The sequence below is a fragment of the Papilio xuthus genome, unplaced genomic scaffold (assembly GCF_000836235.2).
Source record: "Papilio xuthus unplaced genomic scaffold, Pxut_1.1 DF825017.1, whole genome shotgun sequence".
Lineage (NCBI taxonomy): Eukaryota > Metazoa > Arthropoda > Insecta > Lepidoptera > Papilionidae > Papilio > Papilio xuthus.
In genome coordinates, this window is record NW_013533632.1 from 3,177,521 (window position 1) to 3,195,935 (window position 18,415).

The 18,415-nt window shown below is 33.1% G+C and overlaps 1 protein-coding gene across 8 annotated transcripts in view; it reads left to right on the forward strand.

The window, feature by feature from the left end:
• The window catches only part of LOC106126318 (forkhead box protein L2), a 48,460-nt gene that overhangs the window by 6,743 nt on the left and 23,302 nt on the right, over positions 1 to 18,415 (forward strand). For all 8 annotated transcript variants that reach the window (XM_013323907.1, XM_013323902.1, XM_013323901.1 and 5 more), the window contains 2 exons: positions 150 to 319; positions 17,822 to 17,933. In XM_013323907.1, the coding sequence (XP_013179361.1) occupies positions 150 to 319; positions 17,822 to 17,933 (282 nt within the window). The remainder of the gene's footprint in view (positions 1 to 149; positions 320 to 17,821; positions 17,934 to 18,415) is intronic.

The window sequence follows — 18,415 nt, forward strand, 5'->3', positions numbered from 1 at the left end:
ATCAGTTCAGTTTTATTTAACATTTTGTTGCGGATGCTGAGATGTGGTCATGTAGTATCAGAAGTGTGGTAGCTTGTCGTCTACGATTGCTTATTTAAAATTTGATGTATTTATTTAGTTAATTTGAATTTGACTACCATTGTTAACAGTGGCCCGAAGTGCCGATGGAGCGGGGCTCCATCGGGCATCCGAGGAGGACGTCGTGCGGCTAAATCCTTGCCTGCAGACCAACTTCGAAATGAACGATCTCCCCCCCTCGGCGTACCCGACTGACACGCGCAGAATGCAGCTGTATTCTCACGCACACATACATCCTACGGTGAGTCACTACCCTTTGTTATTTGCTCCGATTTATGACCTGGCGTATATGGTCCAGTATCAACGTCTCAGTATGAACAACCTCATGCGGTGTGTGATACCTAACTATTGGGACACGTGTTAGCGTAACGCTCTCCAGATAAGCCGAGTAAAGCCAGAGACTAATTTATACAACTTTTAAAACAATGACGCTTTTCCTGACCTCTTACTTCTTGTTCACTCTTAACCAGGAAACGAATTTTACCATCAACGTATTTCTATGTCTTATAATTCTTGTAGTCAATAATAAAAACTATAATTCAGAAACAAAGCCTCTTTTGGCGTATAAAGGTTTAAACAAGTGTGAAAAGTTATTTAAAGTTCTTATTTTTACGTCTGTTGAAAAATATATTTTATAGCGAATAATTAAAACACATAGGAACTTATGAATATAAAGCGACAAGTGTAGACGCAGGTCGTAACAAACTAATAACCTGCCTATAAAACTCGACACAACAAACACCTATGCATTTATAAACAATAAAACATTAAAGCGATAAAATTCAAAAATGTGACGTTGCACACACGAAATAAATGGCGTGAAAATAAGAACAATTTAAGGGAACAGGCGCTTACCGTGAGCGGATTCAGTTACCGAGCGCGGAGACCCCATTCGCTTTGTACCTTGCCACCTTTGTTTTGTACGTGTGAATTTAATTACATTTCAATTATATTGAACGACACATCATTTTATTTGCGATTTACATTACAACCAACCAACCTTTAACATGTTTGTCATTAATAACGAACCATTTTCAACATGCAATTAATTTTCGAGGGGAAATATTTCGCTAATAGTTATATTATTATAGAAATAAAATCATAGAATAATCTACGTGAAATGAATCAAAGTAGCCTTGAAATTCAAATTAAGAATTATTTTTCTATTATATTGATTTGATATATTTCTTTTTAGAAATTATTAATGCTGGTAATTTTATATGTCATATTTATGTATACATATATGTTTAAAAGATCTGTGATAATAAAATATTAATAGTAATAATTCCCTGACGAGCATGACGTTCCGTTGGTAAGATATCTCAACACTGAACTCTGCCATCGACCCGACTTTGTCATTCTCAATTACATCATGGACCTTGTTTGTTTCGCTTTCGCACAAAATTAAAAAATAAGTATTCGAACCCACACAACGTTGCAATGTCACGAAAGCTAGAAAAAATAGTTTTATTAAGTTAAAAAAATAACTAATGGTTAGTTGCCGAGACAATAATTCCAGTTTAATCCTTTATTTTTCTATCTCAGCTTTGTCAATGATAATGAGGGGGATGACGATATATTTCATAGAGGAATTTTGGTATCAGAAACGATAAGTACTTCTTTGATATTGATCAATTAATGTACCGACATTTATAGATAGGTTTTCAAGTTAAGTTTGAAGGTAAATGTACAACAAAAGTGCAATAACAAATAAAGTATTAAAATATTTAACCGACGCAAATTGATGATATTTACATAATGTTTTATATAATGTATATAACAAATTCGGTAATTTTATATACGTTTTGATTCCATTATATTAAATTCAAAGTAATTAAACAGCGATTTATATTATCAGGCGTCCATGACACGGGTTCGCCGGCGACCGAACAACAGATTGTCAATAAGATTTCCTATCAATACGTACAACTTTGTCTTTAAAAAAATATGATGAAATAATCTATCTTACTTTTACTGTTGCCCGGTGAACGATATAAAAATAATTATTATGCATCAACTGTTGACATTCATTAACCTTATGTTGCACCAAATCAATGTTTTGCACAACTTTATCTCGGTTCATAAATGGATCGATAATGTCACCGATGTTACATTGGTATCTTATAAAAAAAGATACGAATTTAAAACACAACATCATGTAAATATGTTGTTATAAATTTTAATAATAATTCTATGGTGATGTAATACATATTATTTTACCTATGTGGGTAAAAGAAATACGTTAGATTGGGTTTTTATCACCGATGCTAGTATTAAATTGATTAAAATGTAAAATATTTTAAATGTTGAATTTTAAAGGTAGGATGTTCTATAGTATTGATGCGGGTCAATTCAACTTGTTGTTCCTATCAAGCGTTTGTAATTTTTAAACACACAAGTGCGTTTTAACCATACGTAATAATGATAAAAATTGCACCTTTGACCCTAACATTACTAGCAAACAACACGGAAAGGGAAGTTTTACGAAGCTAAAGCGGTACTGCGCGACTTATATTAAACGCGTAATCCTCAGACGCATGTTTTAGATATGATTAGAAAAAAAAAAACACTTTGACTTATTGATCATTTTGATTAAAGATGATACTTACTTACTCCGCTGGCGCATCGACACAAAGTGGGTCTTGGCCTCCGATACAAGAGATCGCCAAAGTCACCTGTCTTGAGCCTTTTCCTGCCAGTCCATCGCTTGTAGCACCCGCAGATCGAGCTCTACGGCGTCTCGCCAGCGGTACCTGGGCCGACTGATGGGTCGGCGGCTAGTCGGGGCCCCGAGATACACTGCTTTGGTCTTTCGATCTTCCCCCGTCCTCGTGAGGTGGCCCAGCCATCGGAGTCTGTGAGCTTTTGCTTCTCCGATGATATTCGGCTCATCCATGAGCGTCTCAATTTCTGCGTTGTAGCGGGTTCTCCAGCTGCCGTCTTCTCTTTGCGTTTGGCCCAGAATCTTGCGCATGATTTTTCTTTCCGCCACCAAAAGCATTTCCTCCTCTTTAAGGGTCAGTGTCCATGTTACGCAGCCGTATATCAAGATCGGTCTTATTACCGTTGATTAACGATGATGCATCATTAATTGTATTGGCAAATACTATATAAAAAAACACTTATAAATCTTATCAAAAAGTCTTTGTTCTCAAATTGTCGCAGACTCGAATTGAATTTGATGAAATATTGGTACTTGTAAAAAAAATGGTTCACTTTTCACATGTGGTATTGTATTTACATAATAACTATTAGTCGTTACCGTTGACGTCGAACCAGGGTTGTCGACTATAAGAAGGTTAAAATGATATGTCGTAATATTACTTATCACTCGAAAATGTTTTCAAACGTTTCCTATCGATTACGTTGTATTTGCAATAAACGGTCGCAAACGTATTTGAGTAAACACGTATGCACCCTTTCCCTCTGTTGCACTGTAGCATATTGACAAATGCAACGTATATATTATTAGATAGGTTTGCTTCGTGTTTGATCGTAGCTTATTTAGTGTCTGAACATAGTACTTTGTCGTCTCTACGATGTCTCTATTATACCGTAGTACTAAAGATAACTATCAAATAATGTTTACACTTTACTACGCTATTACTTTTTCAGATTTGGATTTTGGCATAGTAATTACAATTTGTTTTAAAATTATTTTTGAATAATATAATCATTTTTCCCGTAAGTTCCGTTAAATTAAAATGAATCAAAACACTTGTAAGGTAAATATAAAATGTATAATAACACACCTGTAGCACAGAAGGGTAATCAGAATTTATGGAATTTTAATTGGTACGATTCTGGAACAACTCTCTTCTAAATTCTTTGACATTTATTTTTAAACAACAACTGCTAACCTCCTCTTTTCTCGATACAATATTACGTTTATTTTCTATTTTTCTTTTAATCTTTTGTTTATAATATAATCGTGTTGTATCAGTCCTAAGTCCTATCATGTGTTTTAAAATAGGGTTGTCAAAATCAAAATATCACTTCGACAACCCTATTTTAAAATACCAGTGGTAGTGCGCGGTCGACGTGTACGACTCCTTTGTAATCCGACCAGCGCTGTGACAAATGTGTAAAGTATTGCATTTGTAAGGCGCGTCGACGTTTATTCGCTTACTCGACACTTCGACATTGATTCCAAGGTTCATATTAAAATGATTATAGAATTACTTATAAGCTGAACAATACTAAATATCAGTTTCCATTGGCGTAATACATTGATATATCGTTATCCTATTCATTCTATTTAAATAAAATAGAGACAACGATGTTGTATATAAGTTTCACGGTACTGGAATTTGAAAATGAGTATGCAAAAGCCACAGGAATTGTGATTTTGATACAACCATGATAGATCGGATATGTTAACCGCAATGTTGATTGCATTAATTTGGCAAATCTTAATTTAATTATGAACTTCACTACCGATGCAATTAATTTGCAAACGCTATTTCTAAACAAAACTATTTTTTTAATTAAAATTTACCCGTTTTTATTCGTTACCAATTTATGCCTAAAGTATTAAAGAGTTTTCTAAAAAGCGAGTATTTCAGTCTTAGAAAATATTATTGCAAAATGCCTCAGTAGTTCTGTTAGTATTTTTAATAAATAAGAACAAAAATATAAAATTGGATAGAGTGCAAATGATTAAAATTATAATTAAAAAGTGAACTTAATTTTACAATGACTTATATTTAACCTTGAAAATGTTTACAGTTGCACTTCCATCTTCGTCAATAGGATTGTAAAGAAGAAGCGGTATGCAACGTACGATTGGCATATTGAATTACAAATCTGATCGTTTGGTGTCGAATACTGTATAGAATTCAATTCAGCCGCCATTGCAAACTAATTCTGTACATTCTCTATCAAATAAAATTATGTATAGATTAATAATTTTATTTGACCCTGTGGGCATAATTAAACTAAATTACGTTTGCTTAGTCTACGTCTGACTAAAAAATGTTACATGATCTTAGTCAGGATGTACCTTTCTTATCATATATTGTTTTACAAATTATATGACAGAACTTACTAGGTCACAAAAATTTAATTACCAGTAGCTATGATGATCGTGTCCTTAATTCCGTAATTTTTCCTGGAGTCGTGCAGAAGCGCAGTGCAAAGGGTTTCGGTGCGTTCCTTTGGAGATCCCGGGACCCTCGCAGTCGCACTTAAGGTTGGCCCCCGGGGGGTTTTAGTGAGTAAGAATCTCACATAACCCTGTCTTACCCCTAAAAGGCAGGATATCTTACGAACATTCCCCCCACCCCCGATACAAAAAAAAGTCTGTAACTTATTCAGATATTGTTTTTTTTTTGTTTTTAAATGCGTCACGAGTTGATATGAAATCTAAAACTTTCTCTAACTAAAGGGATTGTTGCCAAAGTCGGAGGGTAAAGTTGTTAAAAGTCATTTTTCAAGTAATTCAAAACATCCCTTAAACTTTGTAATTCAATCAATCTAATTGGATAAAAATTTTCCATACAATTTTTTTTTATTTAAGATTGCATTAATTGTATAGAATAACATACCAAGTAAGTTATAAGGTATTTATAAAAACCAAGCAGTAAGTAAGCGAGTAATAATTTTCTAAACTGTGTATTGTAAAGAGCGCTACGTTGAAGTGTACACGCGCGGCGGAATTTAGTTTGTACGTTTGTTCCTTACTCTGTGTTCGTGGGTGGCCGACTAGGAGGTGTATTTTTTACTTATATACCATGGACGTCAACTCTTATTTAACTTGCCTTCAACCGAAATACGATCTTAAGGTGAAGGCTAGGAGGTTCGCTAGGGGAAGGGGTATAGGCTTATCGCAAATATTGCTAGGTCGACGAAGCTAATTCGGTCGAGTGCTCCACACAATGGACCTATTTCACGAACCGATTGACTTTGTTGCGTATTTTATTTTTAATCGCGTTTCCTTCGAATTATTACGATAGATAGAATTGTACGTATGATTTTCAAAATCGTAAAACTTACGCCTTGGTGGAACAAATGTTTCTAGAAATTATAATGTTTTTGAAACAATCAATCAACTAAGGATTTGTCTTCGGTGAATAAATTCGTCTATAGAATTATGAATATACAATATAGGACAGGTATAACAATACTGCGTCGGTACAGAGAGCGGTACAGGGAGCGTCGGTGGCTCAGTGGTCAAGCACTTCACTTTCAATCTGCAGGTCCTGGGTTCGAATCCAGCCATGTACCAATGTGTTTTTCCATTTCCGATTTATATATGTACATTTATCCGACGTTCTTACGGTGAAGGGAAACATCGTGATGCAACCTGCACATATCTGAGAAGAAATTCAAAGATACGTGTGAAGTCAACCAACCCGCACTTGGCCAGCGTGGTTGACTATGGCCTAATCACCCTTAACTTAGGATAGGCTCCGAGCCCCTCGGTGGGAACGTATAGTGAGCTGATGATGATAACAATACTATCTAGATGTGTAGTGTGATACTATATGGTTTCCTATGGTATTTTAGACACCTTGTCTACAATATTAGAGGAATGTTAGATGTGAATGTATCGAGGAGAAAAAAATTAAGAAACTTTAAAATGCAAAAATCTCATCAAAATGCCTTCTAAAGTGAAATCAAAATTGGCTCAGTGATAACGCAAAGTGGACAAACATAAAAACATTATTTCCCTTTATATAATTATTAATTTCACTCTCTTTAAAAAGTATTTCGCCCGATTGTATTTTTCAAGATCAAATCCAATCTTTTCTAAGGGGACGGCGGAGTACGTAGTTGAAAGAGAAGTCCTACGATTGCTATGAAAAACTTAACCTTCATAAGAACTTAGAGTTTATTGAAATGATTGAAAACAAATCAAAGTTTCTAAAACTTGGTAGTCAAATCATTTAGCAAAACCCAAGCTTAAGAAAAACGTAGTTTGCAACTTTAGGTAAACTCTTGCATTGGCAATTTCCGGTCAAGGTGAAACTCTGGTTGAATTATTAAAAAAATTGCAAGATTACTATATAATAAAAATGCTGACATTAAAATATTATCGCACATATCAACCTTGATCTATATTTGGTACTTATGTATGTTTATTTCGTTAAGAAGTGTCGAATAAAAAAAAACCTTACTTTTGTGACATTAGATAAATATTTTAGTATGATTCAAATTGAATTCACAATTCTAAATACTAGAGATAACGTTATTTCATTTGTTACCATTCATTATGTCAAAGAGGAAAGTCTTATTGTCGGAGAATAAAGTTCATTTTGCGTTGCTGCACCACATTAGTACGTTGGTTGATAGATTTTATATCAACCACACGTATTTTTGATTAACAGTCATCTCTTGGCCACCGAATTCAACAACCATTTTGTAACATTTCCAATAAGCAATTATAAATAAAAATTATTATAACCTAAAAATGGGTGCGAAAATATCACCTTTTATTTTCCAATCTAATCAGAAAGGGACGGAAACTATCTGTCGAATATCCATAGCTTGCGATAAAGGGAACGTATGCAATTTAACATATAATTTTTTTGCAAAAAATAAAAATAAATCTGAAAAAACTTTAAGTAATCAAGTACAAAACATTTCCTTCCTATCCAGGATCGGTTTTAGCATTTCCGGCGCCTTGGGCGAGATTTTTGCGCCGCCCCCTTTTTTGGTGACGGCGATATCTTTAAAAGATTGGGTATATTAGGAGGCAACTCAGGCGCCCTTTTTTATTTGATTCTGGCGCCTGCTATGCCCCCTTACGCCTGGCGCCTTGAGCGAACGCCACACCTCGCCCTACAATATCACTGCTGCTCTACGTATCGAATAAGCAATTTTAAATTAGTGAAAATACGACTTAGGGTCCTTCAAGAAGCGAGCCTATCACCACCTCAAAGGCCGGTAACGCATCTGCGGTTCATCTGGTATTGCTGATGTCCATGGGCATCGTTGAACACTTCGGTGTTCCCGCTGCTCGTTTGCCCCCTTCTGTTATAAAAAAAAAACTTAAGAAAGCGTTTAGAAAGTGTATTCTTATTTAGTGCGTATTTACGTTCACATACGCAGATGTGAAAGAAAGTATAGGAAGTACGTGATTTGGATTTTATATTTATATTTTATCTAATAGCATGTATTGTTGAAAATCAGTGTTATTATAATATTTTACTAAATAATCGTAGTTTGTTATATAACTACTGTTGTATCAAGGTGATATGGACTTTGTGTTTTATTAAATAAAATTTGTATAAACTTTGATTTTAAAATATAATACCAATATAAGATGATGAGAGCGAAACTATACTACTCAAAACAAAATAAGGGCCACTAAGATTTTATGGTGTACCATGAAAACAATAAATATATTATATTGTTTAACTTATGAAACTACAAAATAATGTCATTGGTTTTAATATAGGCTAACTATTGTTTAAAATAATAATCATCAATTGTTTTTTTTTAAATTCATAATGAAATTGGCCATTTGCCATTTGGCCATAAGGTTTCAGATTTTAGTTATTGAAATATTTAACTTAACCTAAATGATGTTAGGCTTGTAGCCTCAAATAATCAGTTCCGGAATTTGTCTTGCATTAGCTCGAAAAGACACGAAATTTAAGTTGTTTGTTAATAATTAAAACAGATCATATGAAGAACATCATTCTCTTTTCTTGCAGAGTAAATATTAGAATCATTAGTAACATATAAATACATTTTAGCTTTGTCCAGACACATAGCCTTATTTCAATCACCTGTAGAAATACTCAGTCAAAAGTAAAGAGTTAATTAGGATCTTGTCTACTGTGAGAGACGCAGATGCGATGCGATTGGAGGCGAAACAACGTACATAGTATTTGACAGAGTGCAACGGAGGTGCGCCCCAGAGTTATTTGTCTAACAAAATAACCCTGCAACACACTGATAGAACACTAATAGTACCGGATAGTGAGCGCGTCTGGTAAAAGTTTATTAGGACGCATCTGTCTGTGCGAATTCCAAATTCATTTTCTTCGCTTTGATTTCAAAACCAAGTTATAGGAGACGTAATTATTGTTTATATTTGTTATATAGATTAAGAATAGAAATTTGGCCTATTAAATTGGATAGTTAAATTTAGATACAAAGTACTCAAGAAGGACGGTATTAAGATCGCAAGAAAACTACGAATTAATGAAGAAGAAAGGAGAAGGGAGAAAGTTGTAGGAAAGGAGTAGGAACCTACCAAATAGATTTCATATATCTCTGCCTACCCCTTTGGGTTACGGGATTGAAGATATGTTGTTGAGGTTATGACAATGTTTCGAATCGTCCTTTGCCTTTATGTAGGAAAACAGGTTAACAGGAATTTATTTCAAACTAAATATAAATAAAATGTTAACCAACAACCAACATTTTCTCCATTAGGTAATTGGTCGATTTTGAAACGACAAAATGTGTCCTGACAAATTTCACTTCGGCTTGTACTTAATGTTACGATATGTTAGTTTCCATCTAACTGATTCGTTCATATAGTGGTTTCTTTAAAAATTCCGAGTTTCATTCAAACGTAGTAATCTAAATATATAAAAGAAAGTCGTGTTAGTTACACTATTTATAACTCAAGAACGGCTTTACCGATATGGTTGAAAATTGGTGAGGAGGTAGCTTAGAGCCAGGAGACGGACATAGGATACTATTTATTCTTTTTTTTTTCGAGTTTATGCCTTGAAGAGTTGATTTTTATTTAACTTATCTATATATTTAGTTTTTTTATATATGCACGCGGACGAAGTCGCGGGCGACAGCTTATTTAATTTATAAAAAAAAATTAGCATGTGCTACTATATTATGTCTCAAGATGTAAAATAAAACCGTGCATGTTTAGAAAACATTTTTAAGTTTTTATTCGTAATCTTTTTGTGAAGGCTTATCATTTTAGTGATTTAGCAACAATTATAAAGAATTTACATAAACTCTAGCCTAAACATAAGTGAAGATGGTCTACGTAAACATACTGAACATAATGAAATGACATTTTTGTTTGTTTTTCTATTCCCTTTGCTTCATAGTATTATGTCATATATGTAGAGATGTTACTAGATTTTTTATTTTTTACTAGCTGTCGCACGCGAATCCGAATGAAAAAAAAATTCTCACCTTTTAAACCTTCCCTAGACCTCCGCTAACATAAGATAACAAATCCGTTCAGCCGTTCTCTAGTTTTATTGCGACTAACGTACAGTAATTGATTTTTATAAATAGATTACAGTTTAAAATTGAATACATTTGACGTTTTAACGTACTTTAAATATTATTTAAATTTGTTTTATAAATAAGCAAAACATTTCTGGGAAATAGTAAGATTTCAATACTCTGTGAGTTAATAAAAACTTTGTAATGTTTAATATTAAATTAAAATGTTTAACTATGATATTTGTACACTAATGTTATTTATTCAAAACAATTAGTTGGAATTGGTAGTACGTTAAATATTCCAGAGTATATTTTGATATGTTAACAGTATTTATATATTCTGATTATTCTTATTTTTTAATACTACTACATTGTTATATTTTTCGGTTTTGCTAATTATAACCAAACTAGTATAAACATTTGGAACGCTATTATTTTACTTTAAGTTGTAAATAAGCAGTTTTAATACTTAACTATCTGTCGCCCACGACTTCATCCGCGTGGAATTAGAAAAAAAATTAATAAATAGCCTATGTTGTCTTCCAATGTATATGTGTGCCAAAATGCATCAAAGTCTGTTGAGCCGGTTTGGAGATATCTTCAAAGAAACTGACATCCATCTAAACATTCGGATTCATAATATTAGTAAGATAGTAAAGTTAGAAGTAAGAAGTAAAATTTATGGGATAAAAAAATATTTAAAGTTCTTACTTATCTAAAAATTTGTTGTCTTTTATTTGCTTATAAGTGTCAATAATTTTCGTTTAAAAGATGTATAGCTCTGACCGAGTCACCGTTAAGACCAACGTTACAAATTATTTTCGTCGTTCATAAATTAAACAGATTTCAACTGTCCTTAGCCGTTGAAAAATAATTTGTTTCCATGAATCACGTCGATGCCGGAAAAAGATTTTCTGTATAGTTATTAATTTGTTTTTATTTAAATCGTACAAAACTCTTCTGCATTCGAAAAAATTAACTTTAAGATGGTGCATAAATATTGTATTCAATAGAAATAGCGATCATTAGGGGATGGACATAAATACTTTAGAATTATTTATATAAATGATTTCTCGCACATAAAACACGTGTTCACTTGTTTATATAACATAGGTATAATAGACAGCTTAAGATGTACTTCGTTGTCAACTTATAGTATTTTAAAACTCGATAACAACACTTTTATATCATCCAAGTGTCTAGATTATCAACAAAAATGTTTAAATATATTATATACAGTAATATTAATAACAGTAAATCTATAAACATGTGAGCGACGGGTAGCGTCCGCGAAATAATACCCACTCACTCTGATGAAGCCCCCGATGGGCTCGAAACTAGTCGGTGCCGCCACCTGACAAATCTACGTGAGTGTTTAGCCGTTTTTTATATAAGTTTATTATAATGTCTCACAAAAGTTTGAATAATTTAAAAGTAAATCTATTAAGATATCTGAACACCATTTGTATAATAAGCATATCGGTTTCACATTGTTTTTAGGTTGCAATGATTTCAGACCTATTTTTCAGATGTATGGGATACAAATTAAAGCAATTAAATACACAGCTCATGGCCTAAATAAAGGCTGAGATAATTAAATATGAAACTAGATTATAATTAACTTCAGTACTGTTTATTGATTTTAGAAATATGTTATACTATCTGTCGCCTGTGATTCCGTCCGCGAGTAATTAAAAAAATCTTAATTAGAAGCCTTTGAGTTCTTCTTGACTATATCATTTAGATCTATGCCAAAATTTCAACGTCCATGCAGCCGTTTTGGAGATAACTTCTAACAAACATCCATCCATCTATCAACAATCGAATATTAAATTCAGTAATATATTTCAAATATTATATTTACATATGACAACAATGTTCCATCGGCAAAAGGGAATTGCAATATAATCTATATAACACAAAGCCATTAAAAACGACATAACACGAATACAATAACAGTGTTAGCATTCAGCGTAAAAGCAACTTAATCCGGTGCTTTTTCATACCTGACTGTCTTCTCGGAATAGTTTCGGTGTAAATGGAAAACTGTAATCTCTGATCCCTTTGGTTTGCGTACAAACATGAACAAGTGATCAATGTGAGTGTTATTTAATATGCGTATGCACAAAATATTAGAATATTGTGTCATATCCATTTGGAAAACAAAAACGTATTGTTACTAATATTACTAAAATATATTCAAATGCTATGATGGATGATTTGTTAGAAGGTATCTACAGAACGGCTGCATCGATCTTGATGAAATTTGGCATACTTGTAGAAGCCTGGAAGAACACAGACTATTTTTTTTAATTCCTCGCTGATGGAATCATAGGCGTCACCTATATCACATAAAATCTTTTAATAACGTTCTGTTTTGTACTTATCGCTACATGAGTACAATGATCCGTCGAGGGAGCTGAGTTTTCATTAGGCTAGGTTTTTAAAGAAGTAAGTTTTTTTTATATAAAATGTCGAAGTGTAAACTTAATTGAACTATATTTTTTCTTAATATTTAATACGAGTTGAAATTCTCGAAATGCGTCCCGTTCCGAGATTGTGGGCTCGGGAACTCCCATTAATTACCACGCTATTTTCGTTTAATCCCATCCTGCGATCCACTGTCGCTCCGTCACTATATCGAAGTTGGCAGATATTTTTCATACAGTCATATTATATTTGTTTGTTTCCAACTATATTGTGCATATTTTAGACAATTACATATTACGACAACGTGAACTTTCGAGGACGCGTTTGGAAAACAATGAATTCTTCAAAATACGAATAGGCAAGTGATGAATTATATTTGTTTATATTTTGACAACCCTATTATACATATTCTTTTTTTTTGATCGCTGTAACGAATCTTTGACGCATTCTTACTTTTGTTCTTTAGTATATTTTAGGGCGATAACATGTTTCAAACAACGGCATGTATCATAACAATATAAATCATCAAGTTTTTTGGAACGTATTGGTAATGTAACAAAAACATTTTCATGTAGGTCAGAATAGTCAATTCTTTTCAACAATCCTTCATACGTAGTTTGAATTTAGATCTCAATTTTTTCCGTCTTCAATAAGGAGGAGGTCATTTTATTTTTTGACACTTGTCTAGATACCTACAGGTATTAAGAAAGTAAGTAATTTTAAGGTAGTTGTAGAGACAAGTTTTTGTATATGGGTTTCGTCAGTGGAAACCCACTGTTTAGCTTGAGTAACTTTTATTTCTTGTCATAAGCAAATTGTAAAGCAGGTTAGAAAAAATATTTTAAGGCTATTTGAAATATGTAAAAAGACAGTCATAGGAAGTTGATCTGAATATAAAAAATCCCTTTTTCAGTTGTAGGAATAGGGTCATCTTAGTGGTTGATGTTGGGTTAAGCTATGTTATGGAAAATCAACGTCATACAAAGTTTATTAACCAAGAACCGAGTTTAAACTATTATCCTGTACTTATTAATAGTTCAAGCTTATTATTGCTTCTTAATATTGCAAATCCATAAACGTGTTTAAAACAATATTAAAAAATTGAGTCGTCGTCCTCACTTAGGTTCTCGGTGTTAACACAAAATGAAAGAAAATTCTTTTCTTATTTCAATTAGAATGATTGAACATAATATAAATGTATTTTATAACGAAATGCAAAAATGATTCATTCATAGTGAGTGAGAGTTTAAGGAAGGACATAATTCATTTGTTTTATTGCTTCTGTGTTAGTAAACTAACGTAGCGTTGACAAATTTTCATGGTTAATGTTCGACCAACAATATATATTCAACAAACAGGCACGTCTAATAAATGTCTTAATGATTATGTTTGTGTTCAACACACAAGATGTTTATCAAATTTGTCAAAACGGAACTATGCATTTCCTCTTAACGTTGTTGAAAATTTTTATATCCGTCTATTTAACAGATTATGAATGTTTCGTTAATTTCAAATTAAAGAGACCGCTGGTATATTAAAAATGTAATATTCCTTGACCGATGTTTCTATATAAAGAAACAAGAGGAATAGCCTGCCAGCGAAGATGTCTCATTTGTATTTCAATTCCAATTTTTCTGTACGAGAAATTTTCTCGGATGTCACGATGCAGCAAATAAATATCGGTCGTGAATCGGAGAAATGAATCGATCTCGCTCTTTTATAGATGATTTTAAAATTTCATCTCTTTCACCCTAATAGCCGGCTGACAAACATGTATCAGCGGTTAATAGGTGCGCTCCCGCAGCTGCTGCGAACAAATCAGCTCGGGTGTAGCTGACACTGTCAAAATGCTGACTCCTCGGCCCAAGAACTAAGCGGACATTTGTTGCTAACTTGCTATACCAAATATTAAGTTTAGTACTAAATAAATTTCTAACTCACGCGACATCATAACCTTAATAGTAACTTACATTCGAAGCTAAAATTTATTCAAGGCAAAAAAAAAATAGTAATCTTTTTCTACGTTTACAAAACACATTATCTTGTACTATTGCACTGTCTTACTACTTTTCTCTAAGAGAATTTAGATGCAATAAAGTGTAAGTAAACTTACATTTAAAAAAAATATGAGAATCGTCAATGAAATGTTTGGTGGGCATTGGCTCTACATATAATTCGTTATAATAACGCCCATAAATTAAAATATATTAAAAAAAAAGTATTTAGTTACATTTGAAATACTTCAAATTTAACTAAATACTTTTTTTTAAAAGAAATACTTCTTTTCTATTTCTTTGATTCGTATATTGAATTACTTGTATAAAATCATATCATCCCTCTTATTTTCTTTGAGAGAAAAAGAGAAAACAACATGTGTCAATATCAATAATAGTGTCACGGCGGAGGAATTTAACGACAAGTGAATATTTTTTGTATAGTTGACACTGCCCGCTTGTCTCTTGTGCGCTGTACCGTTGCTTACGGACACATTACGAGGAGGGTCGTCTTGCCGTTCATTCAAGATCGTAGAAAGCGTCCTACGTATGTAAAAATAGACATTGTTGAATATTTATTGGCCATCTCTTTGAGATTCGATTTAATATTAACATTAGAAAAATATCGGACGCACGTGTTAGTTCGATGGGTGCTAATTTCTTTGAGAACGTTCTAATATCTTAGAAGCGTTTCATCTATTTGTAGGAAAATTTACGATAAATATCTTTACATAAAATCAGTAAAACTAATCAAATTTATATTTTTTATTACTCGTTGTTCGGGAACATTGCAATCATGATTAATATAATGTTTGGATTCATTAAAAGAAATGAATAAGGCATACGATTTGGAAAAGAATCAGTATTATGTGGACTATAATATACTCTTTTAGTTACTTTTATAATATTTTCAACTAAATAGATTAAAAGTAAAAAGTAGACACACATTGTATAGCGTCAATAGCCTAAAGGTTAAGGGTACAGATTTCCGATCACTACGACGGAGGTTCGAATCCCGCCATTCGACTATTGTCGTAAACCATATTCTAGCACAAGCCCAGACCTTATTTGGAATGGTAAAAGAAATATTAGTAAATTTCCAAAAAAAATCTGCTAATATTTTAATTTAAAAAAAATGTATTATATAATATGTCAAGTGTTATTGCGCATTTATAACAATTATTTACTTATTTACCTAAGTACAGGTACATAATTAGTAAATGAAAAATACAAGCAAATGATTCCATTCGATTCATTTGAAATACGAAACTCAAAGGGGCCGATATCATTTCACAATTTTAAACTGAAAGGCACGCGATAGTATTTTTGTAACGTTGACATAAAATAGCACGTGCAAGTCAATTGCAACTCTGCAAATTTCAAACAAAGACGGTCTTCAATTCTTTTTTTATAATCAAAGGTGACAAACAAGAAGACACCCGAATTCGCCGAAGTGGCATAGCGAGGCAAATGCTTTGCTCAACTAGATTCTATCAATCCGACTAAAAGACATTTATCTCAAGGAATGTCATAAGTAAAATTACACTTTTCTTTAAATGACTTTAATATTACAGTTCGAGACATAAAATTAGGACTTATGCAGAATTTATTCTTTGGCACTTATCAAGCTACGCATATCCCAGATATCTCTTACTATTGTTCGACCATGTCGTCGAGACTACCGCTTAGCGCGTAGTTTGACTACACATTTGGTGACACGAACTTTAAAAATGCTTATATGTATTTGCTCCGCCATTTTGAATATCGCAGCGACTTTTTCGCAACGATCATACAGCGACGAAAGATCAGATAAACTTATAGTAAAATTTAAAAAAAAAATAGAAGCCGGGAACGCATCTGTTTGTCTTCTGTCGCGACCTCTTATTTTTCACTTCTAATTCTAACTTACGACCAGGAATTAAAATTCCGTCATTTCTAGATTAATATCGAATTTCACTATTGCACAAATTCAATAGTCGAAAAGTTAAATAATTACGAAAAGTTCTTTGGAGTCCGCATTATAATGTAGATTTAACAACTTTAAGAAACTTTGCTACATTCAAATTAAGTATTCAGAAGTTTTAGCTTTATAAATCTTAACTTAGTTTAAAAGTACTTTTTCACTTTAGAACTTTAAAATTTTTAAGTATAAATATTTTATATCCACCAATGAAACCTATTAAATGAAACCTGTTAATTGAAATCTTATATAGATGAATGATTCTTGTTGTTAATAACTAAATATACGTAATACTAACAATACGCCTTTCATTCACTTTCATTGAGTAATATGGTATTATTTTTATTTTTTTATATCATATGGTGGCAAACGAGCGAGCGAACCTGAAGTTACTGAAATAGCGAAGTGACCGTTGCCCATAGACATACGCAATTGCATATGCGTTGCCTACCTTTAATCGACGGAGGAGAGGATGCACAGAAAGAAAATATTTTCCCTTCCCATGCATCCTCTCACGCGGAAAGTCCATTTCCACTTCCCATCCTTTCCTTATAAGATAAAGGTGGGAAGGGAAAGAGGACTAAATTAGGCCTCCGGGACGCGCACTTATCAGACAAAACGCGGAAGTGCTTCCGATTCACGCCTGTCTTCTGTGTGGTCGTGATATTTCACTGGGCGAGCCAGGCCAATCAGTGCGAAGATATTAAAGCGGGATCTATCACTGTTAAATGATGAATAAGCACTGTTTTTTTACAATTATACGATATTCTTTAAAATAGAATACAATTTCTGCAAACTTGCCTAATACTCTGTACTAGTAGAATAGATAAAGTATTTTGGTTTCGTAAAGGTAAATTATACACTAGAGTTATTTCTTGAGCTTTTCTTTTTTCTTGAACGGTACATGCATAGTTTCTAAAGTACGTCTGCTTAGTGAAAGGTTTATACACTAATACATGTCATAGAGTTGCTCGTTGTGCTGTTTTAGATAAATGTTTTAGTGTATACTCACCTTTAGGATTGGGAATTACGTACACATTTGAAATTTATATGAGTGATTCGGTCTCCCAACTTGCTTATCTTTGTCCACACGTTTATAAAAAAAGGTATAGCAATGTATTAGTAAATGATCACTTAACATCAGGTGATGTTACCTTTGTGTATAGTGATGACTAAGCGTATTTAACCTTGTTTTTATGTCTAGGAGCTGTCGATCCATGCAGTCTCTACGCACGAACTTCTGAAGCCGAAAGATGAGCCGTCTTATTCACTGGCACCGTCGGCAAATCTGTGCACAGGAGGCATGCAGCATACAGGTTAGTTTAAAGAACATATTTTGCGTACAATGTACCTTTTTTAAGATCATACTGTAGTCAATACTAATATATTCTAGCGTATGAAGTTTAGATCAGCTGTTGATGTTGCCCATACATAAACAGTGCAGGACGATACATAAAATTAAGACGGCCACATGGATAGCGTTTGTAGTAGTCGATATGGTACAGTTTGGTATCATCTGAAGGGCAACTCTAGCACCGCCTGTGTACTTTTATTAACTCAAATAGTGTTCTCGACTTCACGACTTTATTACAATTTTCACGAAATCAAATAAAATATTAGGTAAAAATGTTATTCGCTATTAATCGCTTCATATCTTATTTCATGATCACGCATGAAACAGTAATAACATCTCGAAATAATTGACTATTTATAAATTAAGACTCCGTAGAAATACGATACAGGGTGTTGGTAGGAAGAAACGTGCCGTATTAACTCGGGTATTAGTAACCGATTATGC